General features: G+C 43.1%; 1 protein-coding gene across 2 annotated transcripts in view; it reads left to right on the forward strand.

The window, feature by feature from the left end:
- LOC108884820 (neurexophilin-4) overlaps positions 1–14,785 on the forward strand; it is a 70,994-nt gene extending 56,209 nt beyond the window's left edge. For both annotated transcript variants that reach the window (XM_051074754.1, XM_018678908.2), the window contains exon 2: positions 13,385–14,785. In XM_051074754.1, coding sequence (XP_050930711.1) covers positions 13,442–14,197 — 756 coding nt within the window. In that variant the 5' untranslated portion in view covers positions 13,385–13,441 and the 3' untranslated portion in view covers positions 14,198–14,785. The remainder of the gene's footprint in view (positions 1–13,384) is intronic.
- Positions 14,786–15,810: the final 1,025 nt, after the last annotated feature.

Genomic DNA, 15,810 nt, shown 5'->3' on the forward strand with positions numbered 1-15,810 from the left:
TTTTCTTTTATACAAATCTTCTGCCACAGCCTCACTGTACCTGAGAAAACTCTAGGAGGTTTTCTGTTTGCAGAGGTCACACAAATCAGGGCTGCACAATAAACAGATGAGACTGTCGCAGTCATTTAAAGGATAATTCTGTCACAGTTTACTGACCAACCTCTTGCTTCATCTTTGGACCACTCTACTTGCCGTAGCTCTGTGTGCACACAGCTTCCTGTGAAACTTTCAGTTTTACCTCCAAGTAAAGTAAATTAGATAATCGGACCACTATCAATGTCAAATATCTTCTATATTTTCTTTTATATTTATTCTGGTATTGGTCCGGCTTCTCTCAGCTGTTAACGTGTGAGTACAGTCTCATCATAACCAAAAGAAACGAGCCAAAGCTACAAAAATGACTCAAGTCATAATAAAACAGGATTATCTCTTATAAGCTCTGGTTGTAGTCTGTGATAACAGACAATGTTGCACATCAATAAGCAGGACTGCTTTATAGCATTATTGGATTTACAGGATATTCCACTGGGATGAAGTAACTTAGGTATGTAATTGTCTGATTTTTAAGTCACTGGTTTATGAAAAACAGACACAACCATCTGGCTGTTTTATCTCATTCGATCTAAATCTTTCCTCTCGACAAAAACTGCCTCTGAGCTTTGAGATGATCTGTTTCTGTTTGCTGCAGAACTAACAGGGGGCATAGCTCAGGCATCCACAGATGTGTTTGTTTGACTCTATAGTATGTATGCAGGCATCTGCGGTCAGCGATGATGTCCGTGTCTTAACCCGCCTGTGTGCACATCTGGGTGTTGACAGTGACCAAGTGTATCAGCCGCTGGGCAGCAGCCTGCAGGTGAGATGACCTGAGCTGAAACAGAGTGACTGTCCTGTCAGGTGGAGAGGGAGAGAGAGGAACACCGCCGTCCTCTGGAAGGTTTTCTGATGGAAAGACAGCGTGCAGCCAGCCAGAGAGATATAGGTCCACTTACACCATCAGAGAGCATGACACAAATAACTGCAGTGGACACAACTTGTCTGTGGAAAGACAATCCTGTGTTTCTCATTTCTCTTCATATCTGCTTTGATATTGGGTCTCGGAGTGTGAAACCAAGTCGAATGATGGAGCAGCACGGTCTCTGGAGGAGGGCGAGCGAAGGGGAAAGAGAGAGGGCGGGAGAGTGTGAATGAATGCTTCGGACAGTTCTGGATGAGCAGAGACGCTGACAGCTTCTCTCTCGTCCTTTTTCTCTGTAACACCCTCTCTCTCTCTCATTCCCTCTCAAAATATCATCTCTGCTCTATTCCACTCCTCTTCATCTCCAGAGAGGATTTCATATGAAGTCCAGTACACACTAAGCAGTCATTGGATTGATTAGGTTTCTATCTAGAGTATACACCTCCCTCACCCCCCCGCCCCTCTCTCTGCAGCTCGTCCTGAGGAACAGAATGAGAGCAGGGCCGCTGGTCAGCACTCTGGTTTTCTGCGTCCAGATGGTGGATGTGAAAGATCCCAGTTAGGGGTCCCAATGCTGCGTCCTTGAAGCCGGGTGATTTATACACAGGCAAAGGCATCCGAAAGGCAAGAGAGGAGAAAAGTTCTATATACGTTATGTGCTCAGATGTGTATGTTTTGTCTCATCTTGTAATTTCTCCTTCATTTTAATCAAGTTGCTCTAAAAGAGCAGAGTCACTCGGAGCTAATCCTGTGCTTTCTATGCAAATACTGCTACGCCAACCTTGTCACTGCAGCCTCAGTAGCAGGTGTGTGTTTTTGTGTCTGTGTGTGTGTGTGCATAACCTTGAAGTGAACAGGGGAATGTCGCTGTGCCCTGCTGCCAGCATCGGAGGGGTTTTATTCATCGGCACCTCCCACTGTTTTCTCTCCAATTAACTCTGCCATCAGCCCCGAGCTGGTGAGTCGCACATCCTCTCGTAGGGTTTGAACTTTGGCCTCGCTCGGCCCCGCTCGGCTCAGGCCCCAAACGCATGGAGAGCATCCTCCACAGCAGGGGAGGAGCAGACATGGAAACGCTTAGTCTTTTCATCTTTGTCTAATCATCCTATTACATCCCAAAAGCCGACTGACTCCCAAACTGGGGAGAGAGAATCTGGAAGGTTGGCAGCAGGATGAAAGGAAAAAGTGGGGAGAGGAGGAAGCATGGAGGAATGGAGCGAAGGATGAGGGGTGGGAGAAGTTTAAGGAGGGAAGTGTGCATGCTGGAAAAGAAGGAAATAAGAGGAGGAGGAATGGAAAGATGAGGAAATAAGAGATGGGAGAGGTGGAGGAAGGAAGTCGTAACTCTGCTCATGTCATTATGTTATGGGTGGATGGAGAGGTGGAGAAATGAAAGGATACCAGGAGGGAGGAAAAAAGTGAGGAGGGATGGGGAGATGACAAACTGAAGGAAGAAACGATCTCTCCATCGACTGAAGGAAGGAAAGATAGAAGATGAGGAAATGGAAAAAGAAAGGAGGAATAGAGGGATGGTGTTAAGGATAAGGGATGGAAGAAATTAAAGTCACACAAGAAGAACTGAGAGACTGAATGACAGGAGGAAGAAGGAAATGATTTTTTACTTATTGATTATTAAGAGGAAATGAAGGAGGGATGGGGGAGGATGAGGGATGAAAGAAAGGCATCGGAAACCAAATCAAAAACCTTTCCATGGATGGATGGATGGATGGATGGATGGATGGATAAGGGAATGGATTAAGCTCTTGTAGCTTTATACTTGAAACAAAAAACATGGAAATGTACAATAACCAAACTCTGGTTATTTGGCAAAAGCACAGAGACACAAACGAAGGCAGACTGAAATGAAATGAAATGGGTTGTAGTCAGTGGGGCTGCAGGTGGCTGGAAAAAAAGGAGGAAATGGGGAAAAAAGAGCAGGTCTTTATTATGGTGAGTAACTTTGACACGCTCGCGTTGCGCTCAGTGCCGGTCCATCCGTCATCCAGCTCTCCTACTGATGAGCACTGGAAACAAATCTGAGGAAGCCGGGCTTTATTTTGCCGCCTGGGTGACTTGTCGGAGTCGTCACAGGCCCCGCGTGTCCCCGTATCCCTCCCCAACTGACGTCTCCCAGGCTCAGTTTCACCCGCTGGGAATCTCTGCCTCTTCTCTCCCTCCTTCCCTCCATCTCGTCTATTCATTATGCAGATCGGTTTTTTTTCCTCCTACTACTTCTTCTTCTTCTTTGCCAGTCCTCGTGTTTATTTGATTCTTTATTTATCTCAAATGTTTCTGCTGTTTATGTGCAGAGCGAGTGTGTGTATATATACGCCTGATAAGTTGCAGAATACAGAGGGCATCAATCACTGTCACTTAGCTGCTCAACACGTCGTTCAGGCTGCCAGAGCCCGATACCCTGAACCTCCCCCGAACCTCTCCTGCCTAGTCTAACCTCAATGAAATTCAAACTCTTTTAATACATAAATCTGTGAGAGAGGGAGAGAGGAGGAGGAGGAGGAGGAGGAGGAGGAGGGGGTGATGAGAACAAGTGCTTTTGTGCTTTTGCAATCTGACTCAAATATATGTTTACACGTTTACAAATGAGAAATCCAGGAGCGTCACGTCAGTTCTTGTGTCCCCCCTCCAGCAGACTTCTGCAACAGTTACTTAGATGCATGATTAAAGTTAAGGCACAGCCAGAGCAAGAGTCTCACCACCCTTATTTAGGAAGAATGGGGGAGTTGTCATCTTTTGATGCATTGCTGCTCACCCCGCATGCAAACACCCCCCCCCCCCACGATGCCTCCCCACTCCTGTGTGCCCCTCCCCTCCCTCTCAGACAGGTCCCCTAAGACCTGCCTGGTCTGATTGATCAGGTGCTGCTGTGGGGATCACTGAAGACATGCGGGACGTCTGCCCACCCAGCCGGCTGGGGCAAAAACACTCGGGCGTGCTGATCCAATGTGATCAGTGAGATAGGAGGAACAAGGGAGGACTACTGCACTCAGCTGATCTATGGCCACTGAAGTCAGGCTCCTGAGAGAGAGAGCTTCTAATGGCTTTATAGATAAAGCATACTGCTGTTTGGATTAGCTTCCTCCCTCGTCTGCCTCTGAGCAGACGGCACAGAGATGTTAGACAAGTTGATTGCAGGACAGTGTTTTCACAGCCCTGTTCTGCAACTGGTTTAAAAAAGGGATTATAAGATTAGGGCAAGACTGCAGTTGAGGAGAATCGAGTAGCTCACCGAGCCACAGTTCCCAGTTTACTTTGGAAAGTTTCTGTTACGTCTTCAGTCTGCAAACTATATGAATGGCTATAACCTCATTGTCTCACATCATATTAACCATACATGATGAACCACTGCTGACTCAGCCTGTTTGTCAGTGTTAAAAAGTGGGATGCACATTCTTCTTTTCATGGAATCAAATGAATGTTAATAATTATATATCTGTAAAACTTGAAAATACAGCAGAGCCTCTCGCTGGGAGTTTTATATTTCTGACATTAAACTTGCTCTGGTCTTTTGCTAACTGCATGCAAGGTGTAGTGATGGCTTCACCAACAGGTCTTGTCTAATCTCTCAGCTGGTTGCACGGCTGCTTTAAGGCTTGTGGATTAATAACACTGATTGTTTTATGCAGTGGTTTGTGCTGTTGGCTTGTATCAGATTTTTGGCTGACTTCAACATTAGGCGGCTCCACCACAGATCTCATTATATTAAGAGTATCCCACGCCACTGCCACAGTTATAAGTCAAATACCTATCCTTCATTAATCCCAGCGTGGCCAGTATCACTGAGATTTTATGTTCTGTGAGATTAACATAACCTGCGTTACCAGGCATTAGTGTTAACCCAGAGCAGGGCAGGGAGTCAATCCAGCTCTTGGCTATTTTCCCTTAAATTGATTAATATTATCACTATGCATAAAAAAACTAATGATCTGAAATGGTTGATACAGATTAATGTTGTGGCTGTGAATTATCTTTGCGTACTCATCAAATCTTTTGTAATCGTTTTGTTTGAGGCAGTCTGAGTGGTTGTGGTTGGGCTGTTTCAGGATTCAGTGAATATGAAAAATGTTTTCACTGATGTGGATCTGGCAGAATTGTTTAAATGTACATGAATGAAAACTCCCACACACAATGCAGGCTGTGATGCTCGGTGTGATGTTAGCATTGTACGTGTATTTGGCGGTGGTTTGTACTCACTGGATGATTGTGCAGCTCCTGGATTAATATCTCACATTATCTCATAATCCAACCTTTACTTACAAAAGATGGTGTTTACAGAAACAGTGTTGTCTGAGGGTAGTAGCCTGTGTGAGTGTATGGCCTGCCTTTATTCCCTTTATTTCATCATCCCTCCAGTTTATTGTTGTGGCTGATGTTATTCCTTTTAAAGCTGTGACTCACTTCTCTGCAGCCTTAATGTGTATACGTATATATAAAATTTAACTGTAGTGATTTTAATGAATAACGGTGATGGTAGCAGTGAGAATCTGATTTCAAACTGTGATCACCACAAACTGTGTCTCAGTGTGTGCAGGGTAAATAAAGAAAAAGAAAAGAGGGCAGTGTTTAAAGGAATAGGTATGCTAAGCTAAGCTAACCAGCTGCAGGCTGTAGCTGCATTACCAGACGATGTGAGGCGGTGTCTCATCTAACTCTCTGAATAGATAGTCATCAAACTCAAGGGTGTTGAAAAAGATGCTAGTTGATTAAATGCAGAAAAAGATAAAAACCCTAAAGAACCTTAAAAAGTGGAGCCACTGTGCCAAAGCAGTGCAACAAAACTGGAAAATTACCTAAACTGTGCTCAGTGCAGCACATTTTACTTTTCTTTCTGCACATTTGTTCCATTGCCCACAGCCGAGGATTTCTACATTTCCCTCTCAGTCCAATCTTAGTGGCATCTGCAATATTTTGCAATATTGTCAGCATATAACACTTAAGCCAGCACACAATACCTTCATAAATCCTCTTATGGAGACATCAGATGGCAGAGTACTGTCTCACATCGTTCTTTCCTTCTTCTTCTTTCTTTCTTTTTCCTCTCTCTCCCTCTCCTTCTTTCTCTTTTCAGCAGATGTCAGATCCAAACAACACTTTAATATAGTTTATTTGCTTTATATGCTACAAGATGTTGGCTTATGCAAAAAATAAAGATTCTTTCAGGTGAAACTTTAGCTCATGATCAACCAGGATACTTTTTAAATTTTGCCTGATACACGGGAAGAGGGCTTTATCCCTTCTTTGACTAAAATTATTTCAGAGCTGAGCTGGTCTTCTTGAAACAATATTACAGATATTACTTCTCAAGAAACCTCTGATTATTCTCTATGGGGTGAAGTGATTCTCATTTTTGTCTTATTGCACTCATAATCTCACTGTGTGTCGTATATATATTGTCTTTTTACCTTTTCTTTCTTTCCCTGCACTTTCGCCTCATATTGTCTTACAGACCTCTGTGCTTTCTCTACACTCGTTCTCTTATTCGTTTTCTTCTTCTCCCTTACTGTGTTATCTGTCCCGGCTCCATTTCCTTGCTCCCTGATACTCCCTGACTCAGTAGCTTTCATTTTCATGATAATCCAGCGACACCACTGGACTGCGAAATCGCTTTTACTGCCCCTCCCACCTCTCTCTCTCTCTTTCTCTCTCTCTCTTTCTCTCTCTCGATTTTTCCCCCTACTGGTTTATCTTCTTTCCTCCTGGCTTTATTTTGCTTTTTGTAATTAAATGTCATTTTCATTCCTCCATTTTTCTTTTTTTTTGGAAGAAGGAAGAAAAGTTCCTTTTTTTGTTATATGATCTTTGTCAAAACAGAGTGGAGTCGCTGCTGGTAAAAAAAATTGGACATATCTGAGCCACACTACCAGCACCTAAATATGTTCAGTTCAGCTTTCTCTCACTTATTTGCCTCACAGATTAGTTCCATTATTACAGCAGCGATGAGTATTTTGTACAATTACAAAATGTCCTTTAACCAGAGAAAGGTTCAGCTTCTATTACATCAGTGTGTCTGTTGACAGCTCTTTCCAAACAGCCATCCATCCGTTCTCATCGCTCATTCAGCTCCAGGTGATAGAGGTAACCAGCTGAGCAAAGTATCCCAGACATTCTTTTTTTCATTCTTTCCAGTGGGATCGTGCCATGTTCATTAGGTAGGTGGGGTTTGTAATCCCAGGGATGAGACCTGCAGGTCTGTCCTGAGGTGCTACAGGGAGAGCACCTGAACTGGCTCTGTTCAATGGAGGTATCACCTGCACTCCAGGCTCCTTCTGTCTTCACCCTGTACATGAGGGTGAAGACACAAATATCTGAATCAGAGGACGTTTGGTTGTGTGTCTCTGGTAATCAGTGACAGTACTGTATATAAAGAGGGCAGCTCTTTGTTGGTCTCAGGCAGATTTATCTTTACATGTCAGTCCTCCTGTCTGCCGACTCTACCTGTTACCTTAATTTGACCACCTGTTGCTAGTGTCCTGCTGCCTGCTGATTCTGGTTGCTCCAAGTGAAGAACTTTTTAACCCACCTGCTCTGCATGCTGTGTCTACTTTTGGGTTTTGCGCTTTGCCTACCAGAACTTTACCAGTGTGATTTCAGCAGGTTGCATCCACAATTAAATTAAATTCTCCTTTCGTTCGGTGCCCAGAGCTCATGACCAGGTGAAAGCAGAAATGTAGCTCAACTGGCAAACAGGCTCAGCCTGAGCAAAACCACCACAGTCTACCTGTTGATCCTGCTCTTATTTTACTATCAAATGTATCCAAGACTCCAAGATACTGTCCATCACTTGTAGAGCAACCTTCTCCAAAACAAAGATTTCACTAAATAGAGCTGTGACTCTTTCACCTGCTCAGCCATTGTAAGTTATTCATGGATCTCAGGGTCATTTAAACACCTGAAATGGTTGTTGAAATGAAAGGCGTTGAACTCTCAGGGATTTTCAACACAGCTCATACTGCAGTATGAATGGTGTGGCTGTAATTTTTATGAAATTAATCTTTGAAGTTCAGTACTGCAATGAGGCAACATTTTACCTTAAGATGTTCTGCGGTCCACCAACACCTCAAGCAGATTCATGACATTTACCTCTCTCGGGAACGGTGAGGGAGCATTTAAAGTAAACAGTGACTTCAAAGTAAAAGTGATGTGAATTCAGCTTCACTACATCTTCCCCTGAATTAGTGTCCTGCGACTGCTCACAAATACTTTACAGCTGCTCTCACTCCTCCAGAGGAAATATGAGGTGAGCCTGTCTCAAATCACAACAAGCTGTAAAGCAGCAAAAACAGAAAGTAGCTGGCATCAGAGCCTGTGGTTTTGTAGTGCGGTGGGAGTGGAACTGTACATTTGACTCCTCTCTGTGACAGCAGATCAATGCAGCCTGCAGCACGCTTAGAAATGAATTGATTGTCACCAATAAAATTCCAATTAAACAAAGGAACAAGCCCGGGAGAGAGCTCCGAGACAAGCAGCTCTCATCTTCTCATCAGTCCTCGAGGGAAGGGCGGGAGGGCGGGAAGCAGGAGAGGGGGTCACACGTGGGCTGGAAAGCGAGGTCCATTTCCTGTGAATACTCTCACTATCAAGCAGGTGTGGAAGTTATGGATGAAAGTGAGAGTGAGTGAACTGCAGACGGAGGACATGATACCTGACAGACTGAGAGAGGGAGTGTGAAAGGCGGAGAGAGCAGAGACAGAGGTGCTACCATTGATCCAGAGCTTCCTTAATGATGAAAGGAGATCTTAATTGTGGTGGCATGTGATGTATCAGGCTTCAGCAGTCAATTCGTGAGCTCATCTGACCTTCTCTTACTTAATAAGTTAGTGTGAAGCCTCTCACCGTCTGTCTTTCACTGTCTCTCCAAACCCTTCTCTATCTGCCTGCAGGTGTGTCTCATCATTTCTGTCTGTGTCTGAGCTGCACTCATAATCTCCTCACGAACAATCCCTGCATTTCATTCTTGCGTGTACTTCCAGGTAGGTTATAGGCCTCCCATCAAAGCTGCATTTAAGGATGGTTTTTGCTCATATGAAACTCAAAATGAAGTTAAAGATGATTAATGTTCCTCTTTTCTAGAAAATGTACAAGATCTCTTTACTCTCTCCTCTCCTCATCTCACTTCTCCACTAATAACATTTTCCTCACTATCTCCCTCTATCTCCCGAGCTCTGTAATCTGATTGTTCTTTCTATGATTGTGCTCTTATTGAGTTGCCCGCATCATACATATGTATAAGTCCACCACAATACTTATTCCATCTCCCTCTATGATTTCCTCCAGCATCCCACCAAACAGGACTCTCATTCCTAAATGGAAGGAACATTAATGCCATGTTGACACGAGTAAAGCTTCACTGTGTGGGGAACTTTTCAGGCTGGGAGCCCTAAGTGGCCACAAGAGGGAACTCTGCTATCCTCACTGACATTTACCGAGCTGAAAGTCACACATTTAAAGTTGGTTTTCTGTGTCAGGAGGAGGTCATTTTAGAAGCTGTTTTCAGCAACACGACTGGTTTATGTTTATTGAGTCAGATTTTTAACCTCGCTATAGCCACGTGGCTTTAGGTTAAATATCTCAACATCAGCTCTAGAAGCCAACTGACTTGGCACAATACTCAGTACAGGCATGTATGTTTCCAGACAGCGTATTCTGCTTGCTGTGGTGATCCCTGACTTTTCTCTAGTGTACCATGACGTATACATTTGTGTTTTGAAGAATATATTGCATGAATCTGATTCATTCATGTCACCTGAGATGAACTGTAATAACTTTATGACCAGTGAGAGAATTTATCTCTGATTTATGACAAAATACCTGCAAAGCTAAAGACAACAAGTTGACACTAAACTAAGAGTAGTGGAAAACATTATACCTGTAAATCATTAGCATGATATCATCATCATCATTATGAGCATGTTAGCATGTTGACATTAGCATTTAGCTCAAAGCACAGCTGTGCCTAAGCAGCCACACGCAGTTGCTAGCATGTCTGCAGACTCTGCAGACTGAGCTCTCGCAGCATGAACTGCAACATACACAACACAATAACCACAGTCATGACATCCAGCAGGAATGACATGGAAGAAGCAAAACATGTTTCAAGACAGGACCTACTTTACTGATAACCTTTGGCTTGTTCCACCATCATAACAGAATTAATACAAATGGCTGCTTCAAATAGTGTTTGGCAAGTGGCCTAATTTTCATTATGCTTGCAATTCAAACAACATGTGATGCTCATTTCCCTAGACAGCTGCCACTAACAAAGGCTGCTGATTCCTATCCAACAGGGATATAGCCTAATGTCTATTATGTTATTATCATGGTAGTAACAAAATGTTTAGTTTGAGGCTGACTGATTCATTATAATTTGCACATTTTATTGTTCAAGTTCCTTTTTCAGTGTAACTACGAGCCTCTGAGTTACTGAGTGTGAATGTATTGAGTCTACCTTCTGTTTGTTTGTGTTCATGCACCTGTGTGTACTTCATCACCTCTTCATCGCCCCAACAACATCCCTCTGGCTACTGCTGCACAGCTTACTCCTCACTCATTGTAAACGGACTGAATAGAGGCTGAGGAGGAAGAAAAGGGTGAAGCTGTATTTTTCAAACCGTCAATCTGTCGCTGGTTGCGACAGCCTGATATGACCTTATAGCAAACATCCGCTGTTTTTCAAAAAGTCTATAGCTTATGGATTTCATGTCAAGAGAAAATATCTGATATTTCTTCTAACAAATCCCCACCCTTTAAATGGATTTACTGTCAGGCACAAAAAAATTCATATTTATGCTAATAGAAAGTCCATCTATTTATTGGTTTCTGTTGGCATTTTATTACTTTCGTGCCACAGAAGAAGAAGCCCTCTCTCCATACTCATCTTTTTCCACGCAATCGATGTTTGTTAAAGTTGCTGACTGTGTACAGTTGCTTATTCCCCCTTTAGATAGACTCGTGCCGACCTCAGACCCCAACACGAAATCATTTTTGAGCTTCATACAGTTAACCCCGAAGGTTAGGTCGAGGTTCGTGGCGTGATGTTGCTGCTGAAGATGGTTAAGGATTATGATGATGGTGCTAGTTCGAGCTCCGTGCCATCAGCTAGAGAAGTGATTAGGACTGCACCAGCAGAGTGTTAGCCTGACAGATGGCAACACATGGAGCTAGCTGACAGCACTGCTGACAGCGCATTCACAGGAAGTTCCCATCTTGCATTCACTGTACACTCTGTTTGTTGCTGTATGTATTCTGATGTTTTTCTGCCGTCAACTGAAGCTTATTCCTACCTGTCAAAGTCAGCTCAAATCACCAGTTCTCATACTTAAAATTGCAAGACCTCTGCAGAGGCCTCCTGTCATGGCACCAAAGGGAGTCAGTGTTTGTTAAAAATCTTCAGTGGGTCATTATCCCAGTCACTGGTCATTTATCAACACCTTTCGTTTTTTGGTAATTCATTCCTCCAGTAGTCAATACATTTTCAGTTATTTTCTCCTCAATCAATCTACTTCGAAATCAGCTCTGCAGGCATGTTAATGAATGGCCAACAGAAATGGATACATTAATTGAATGACTGAATACATTAAGAGCTGTATTGAGTGCTGCACTGTTGCCTCTGCAAATTGCAATGTGGAGTTGTTATTAGGTTCAGTGATTGATGAAAAATGAGGAGAGCTGTGGCACAAACCTGTCCTCTCCACTGCCCTGGAATGAAGGGAGACAGAAACTGTCCTTGCATGGGTAGACACCAAAATCTGATCCTGTGCTTGTTTTGAAAGGCTTTTCATTTATTTTTTGTTTTTGGTTTGTTTATCCACCAGGAGAATAGTTTTTAAACTCCATCCCAAAGCATCCTCAGGGGAAGCACATGTAACCCCTCCGAATGGTTGTAATACTTCTTCCTGTCACTTCATGACAGCTTTAAGCTTGAAGTCTGCATGGGTGCGAATGTGTCTGTGTGCTTAAGTGTGTGTGTTACAAAGTGTGTGTGTACATATATGCATATGGATGGGAGCATGGCAGTGATGTGATTGATGAGACATGAAAGAGAGCAGAGGACGATTTCCAGTCAATCAGCCCTGTGAATAACCACCTAGGCTGTGGATTAAAGGCAGAAAGCTGTCTGAGCAAACAAAGGCTCACATCCATTACCTTACATGCAGAGTTGTTTTTCTCTCCAGAGCAACACTGACAACAAAATTAAAGTGTGTTAATAAAAATAGATGGTTTTGTTTTCTTGAATTCAAGAGATGAAACATAGCAACATCTCACATCTTGGATGCTCACAGAAATATAAATCATGTGAGGCAAAAAGATCTCTGCAAAAGAGTGACCTATACAGCATTTAAGATTATAATGATGTGTGTGTGAAATTTAATGGGACATAATGGAATTTTCGTTAATGTTGGGCTTTGTCCAGACTGTTGCAAGATTAAAGTGAACTGTAAATTTCTGGTTAATTTGGCTTCTGATCTCTTCAGTGTGGCTTAGAGATAATGAAGGCAGCCACAAACTGGTTGCAGTACTGGCTTGACTCACAGGACTGACAGCTGGATGTGCTCCAGCTTTAAGCCGGCAGCAGGAAGGTGGCTGGTAAGATGCCAGCTATTTTTGTTAAGTGCCCTTTAGCAAAGTGCTGGAACCTTACAGTTGCTCCATGGGTGCTGCGCTGTGGCTGATGCTGGACAGACACGGTATGGATTAAGACAGATCTTAACTGGCACCAGATCAGTTTTTCAGTTTGAGTCCCAACACCTGATCTGTTTCAGAAACCATCAGTAATATGACCTCTGCACTCAGGTGGATTTCTGCGTGTCAGAATTGTGGCCTCTGTCTGGCCACAGTTAGAACAGTTCGATTCAATTTCCCACATGGTTGCTGTCAGTATCTATTTTAACCTATAAAGAGCTTGTATTAATATTAACAATGCTGTATTTTACATGTTGTGGCTAACTGTGTAATGTAACATACAAGATGAACAAAAACACACTGTTTGTCCAGCTTTACGTTGTGTTTTCATCCCTGAAAATGAGTTTAGTTGGGTTTATGTGTTACTCTGGAAGACAAGAAGTCCTCTAAATTAAACTCTCCAGAAAGAGATATTGAAGTGTTTTGTTTGTTTTGTTTGTCAGCGCCTCCCAAAACTTTCACAATGTCAGAAATCTATTTTATGATCTTACAGTGCTGTGGATGAGGTTTGGTTAAGTTTTGGCACAAAAACATCTTGGTTATGAAGAGAGATGTTCTGGCCCTTAAATCCACTCTGATCTCCATACAACAAGGACTTTGTGGCTCTATATCAATATCATGCTGTTTTCTACATACTACAAGAGTCTTAATTCTTCTGTTTTCATGGATGAATATGTGAAACATTGTCAATAAAGTTTTCTTCTTCTTCTCTGTCTCTTTCCTCCTCAGGTCCAAGGGTTGGAGAAGCAAGTGGACTTCTCAGACCTGGGCCCAGTGGGGTCGGTGATGAAGACTCTTCCATACGGCATGGGTGGAGGTACGGTTGGAGGATCGACAGGAGGAGTGGTTAAGCCGTACCAAACACGTATCTTCTCATCTGCCCTCGACCAGACACCCATGAAATCCAAGCCACCCGCTTACGGTTACTACCCATACGACTCGACCCGGAACCAGTCCCTGCTCCTGGATCAGACAGGCTACCGCTCTAAGCGCAAGCCCTCACTAAAGACAGCCATGAAGACCAAGAAGATGTTCAGCTGGGGAGATTTCTACTTCAACGTCAAGACCACAAAGTTCAGCTTGTTGGTGACAGGGAAGATCGTGGACCACATCAATGGGACGTTCACCGTTTACTTCCGTCACAACTCGTCCAGCCTGGGGAACGTTTCGGTCAGTATCGTGCCGCCGACCAAAGTGGTGGAGTTCGAAGTCCTCCAGCAACAGCCGCTGCACCCCCACACCCAGCAGGACGTCCAGCTCCAGGAGACCCAGCAGTCCACCATCGACCCCAAAGAGACAAAGACCTTTAACTGTCGGGTGGAGTATGAGAAAACCAACAGATCCAAGAAGACTAAACCCTGCCTGTACGACCCATCTCAGACCTGCTTCACAGAGCACACCCAGTCCAACGCTGCCTGGCTCTGTGCCAAACCCTTCAAGGTGATCTGCATCTTCATCTCTTTCTTTAGCATCGATTACAAGCTGGTTCAAAAAGTGTGTCCGGACTACAACTTCCAAAGTGAGCACCCTTACTATGGATAAGTAAGTGAGACTGAACTGAGAGGAGAATAAAGAGACAATGTTAATGACAATGATGATGATAATAATGATAATGATGGAAATGATAGTCATATTGATTACGGTGAAGATGCAGGGGACAGTTTTCTTGCCTCTAAACTGCTGTGAATTGTGGATATAAATCAAGTATAATCAGAGTTATGGATGGTTAGGATATGGCTGATTTCTCTGACTTATTTTCCAACTTTGTATTTGTTAACTTCTGTTTTTATTTGATTTTTTTCTGTAAATAATGTACTCAACCTCAGCGCACTTATTGTTTTTAGATATTTGTTTCTCAGTGTTATTACTTTTTGCAGTTGGAGAATTCGGTTGAAAACAGCTGGAATCAGTATTATGCCCTCTGACTACAAAGTGAAGCCTCTGAGGCGGCCGTGCTCTGCCATCACAGTATGGCAGACATAACGTTATGGTAGACTGACTGTTAATCATCCTCTCAGCTCTACGTTTCAAAACCCTGGATATAAGAGAGTTATATGTATGAGAAATGCTATGCTGGATATGCATACAATATACTGTATGAAAAAGCACATTAAAATCTCTTAAACTGTCTGTCTTTTACTGGGTGACTGTGTTCGTTCAGGGCTAGGAGCACAATTGCAGGGCACAAGCTGTGCAGCATATTTATGTTATCTAACTCAGCAAAGACACTATTATGAATTAAGTTACATTTCACCCTGATTAGGAATTCATGCCCAAGCTTTCTGTGAAGATATGTAATTTTAATTTTCTCAAATACATTAAAGGAAACTTGGATATGGATTGAATTTGAACATGAAAAACCGACTGTGAAACATCCTCAAGATTCTGATAATGTTTGACTCCTTTTGAGGGAGTTGGTATGTACAGTAATAGAATCCGAGAGAAGTATCTGATATGATTTTTAATTACGTATGCCCTGAAACTGAAAGGAAAATAACTGTTGTATTGGAACTAATATGACTGACAGATTTCTGTTTGTGTGATCATGCAAGCAGAGAAAGTATTGCGCACCTGAGCAAACATCTTTCAGTTGCACCTAAACCTCCAGGTGGCTTCCTCACATATTATTGACTGCCGTGTTTCTGCAGCCACAGTTATAATCTCAGCTACCTGATAATATTTACTTTATCACAGCTTTCTTGATGCCAAAAATCTGAGCTTATGGAAGGAGAAAGCAGGATAGTGTCACTGTTGCTAAAAAAAATATTCCATGCATCCACACTGGAGGTTAAATCTGAAAACAAGAATCAAACTCACCCTACCCTATTAAATGAACCAACCCACCCCCACCCCTCTCGCTCTTTGATCCCCACACTTTTGGTCTGACAACAATGGTGCTCAGAATTTCATTAGATAACACACAGTCAGTGCTAATTGAATCTTCATCTCTCTCTGGCTCAATACCGTATTATGCTCTTGATCAATGACATTGAGATGGAGGTCCAGGGAGGTCCATGCATCTTGCACAAGTTGCCGTGGACAGTCGGGACACAGAGATGGATGGAGTCGCTGCAACCCAGATTCTCTTTGGTGAAGAATCACCAGACAAGTTGTTGTGGATCCTGATGTACTCCTTGTGGATGTGCATGGGTGTG

This window comes from Lates calcarifer, linkage group LG12 (genome assembly GCF_001640805.2).
Source record: "Lates calcarifer isolate ASB-BC8 linkage group LG12, TLL_Latcal_v3, whole genome shotgun sequence".
Taxonomy (NCBI): domain Eukaryota; kingdom Metazoa; phylum Chordata; class Actinopteri; family Centropomidae; genus Lates; species Lates calcarifer.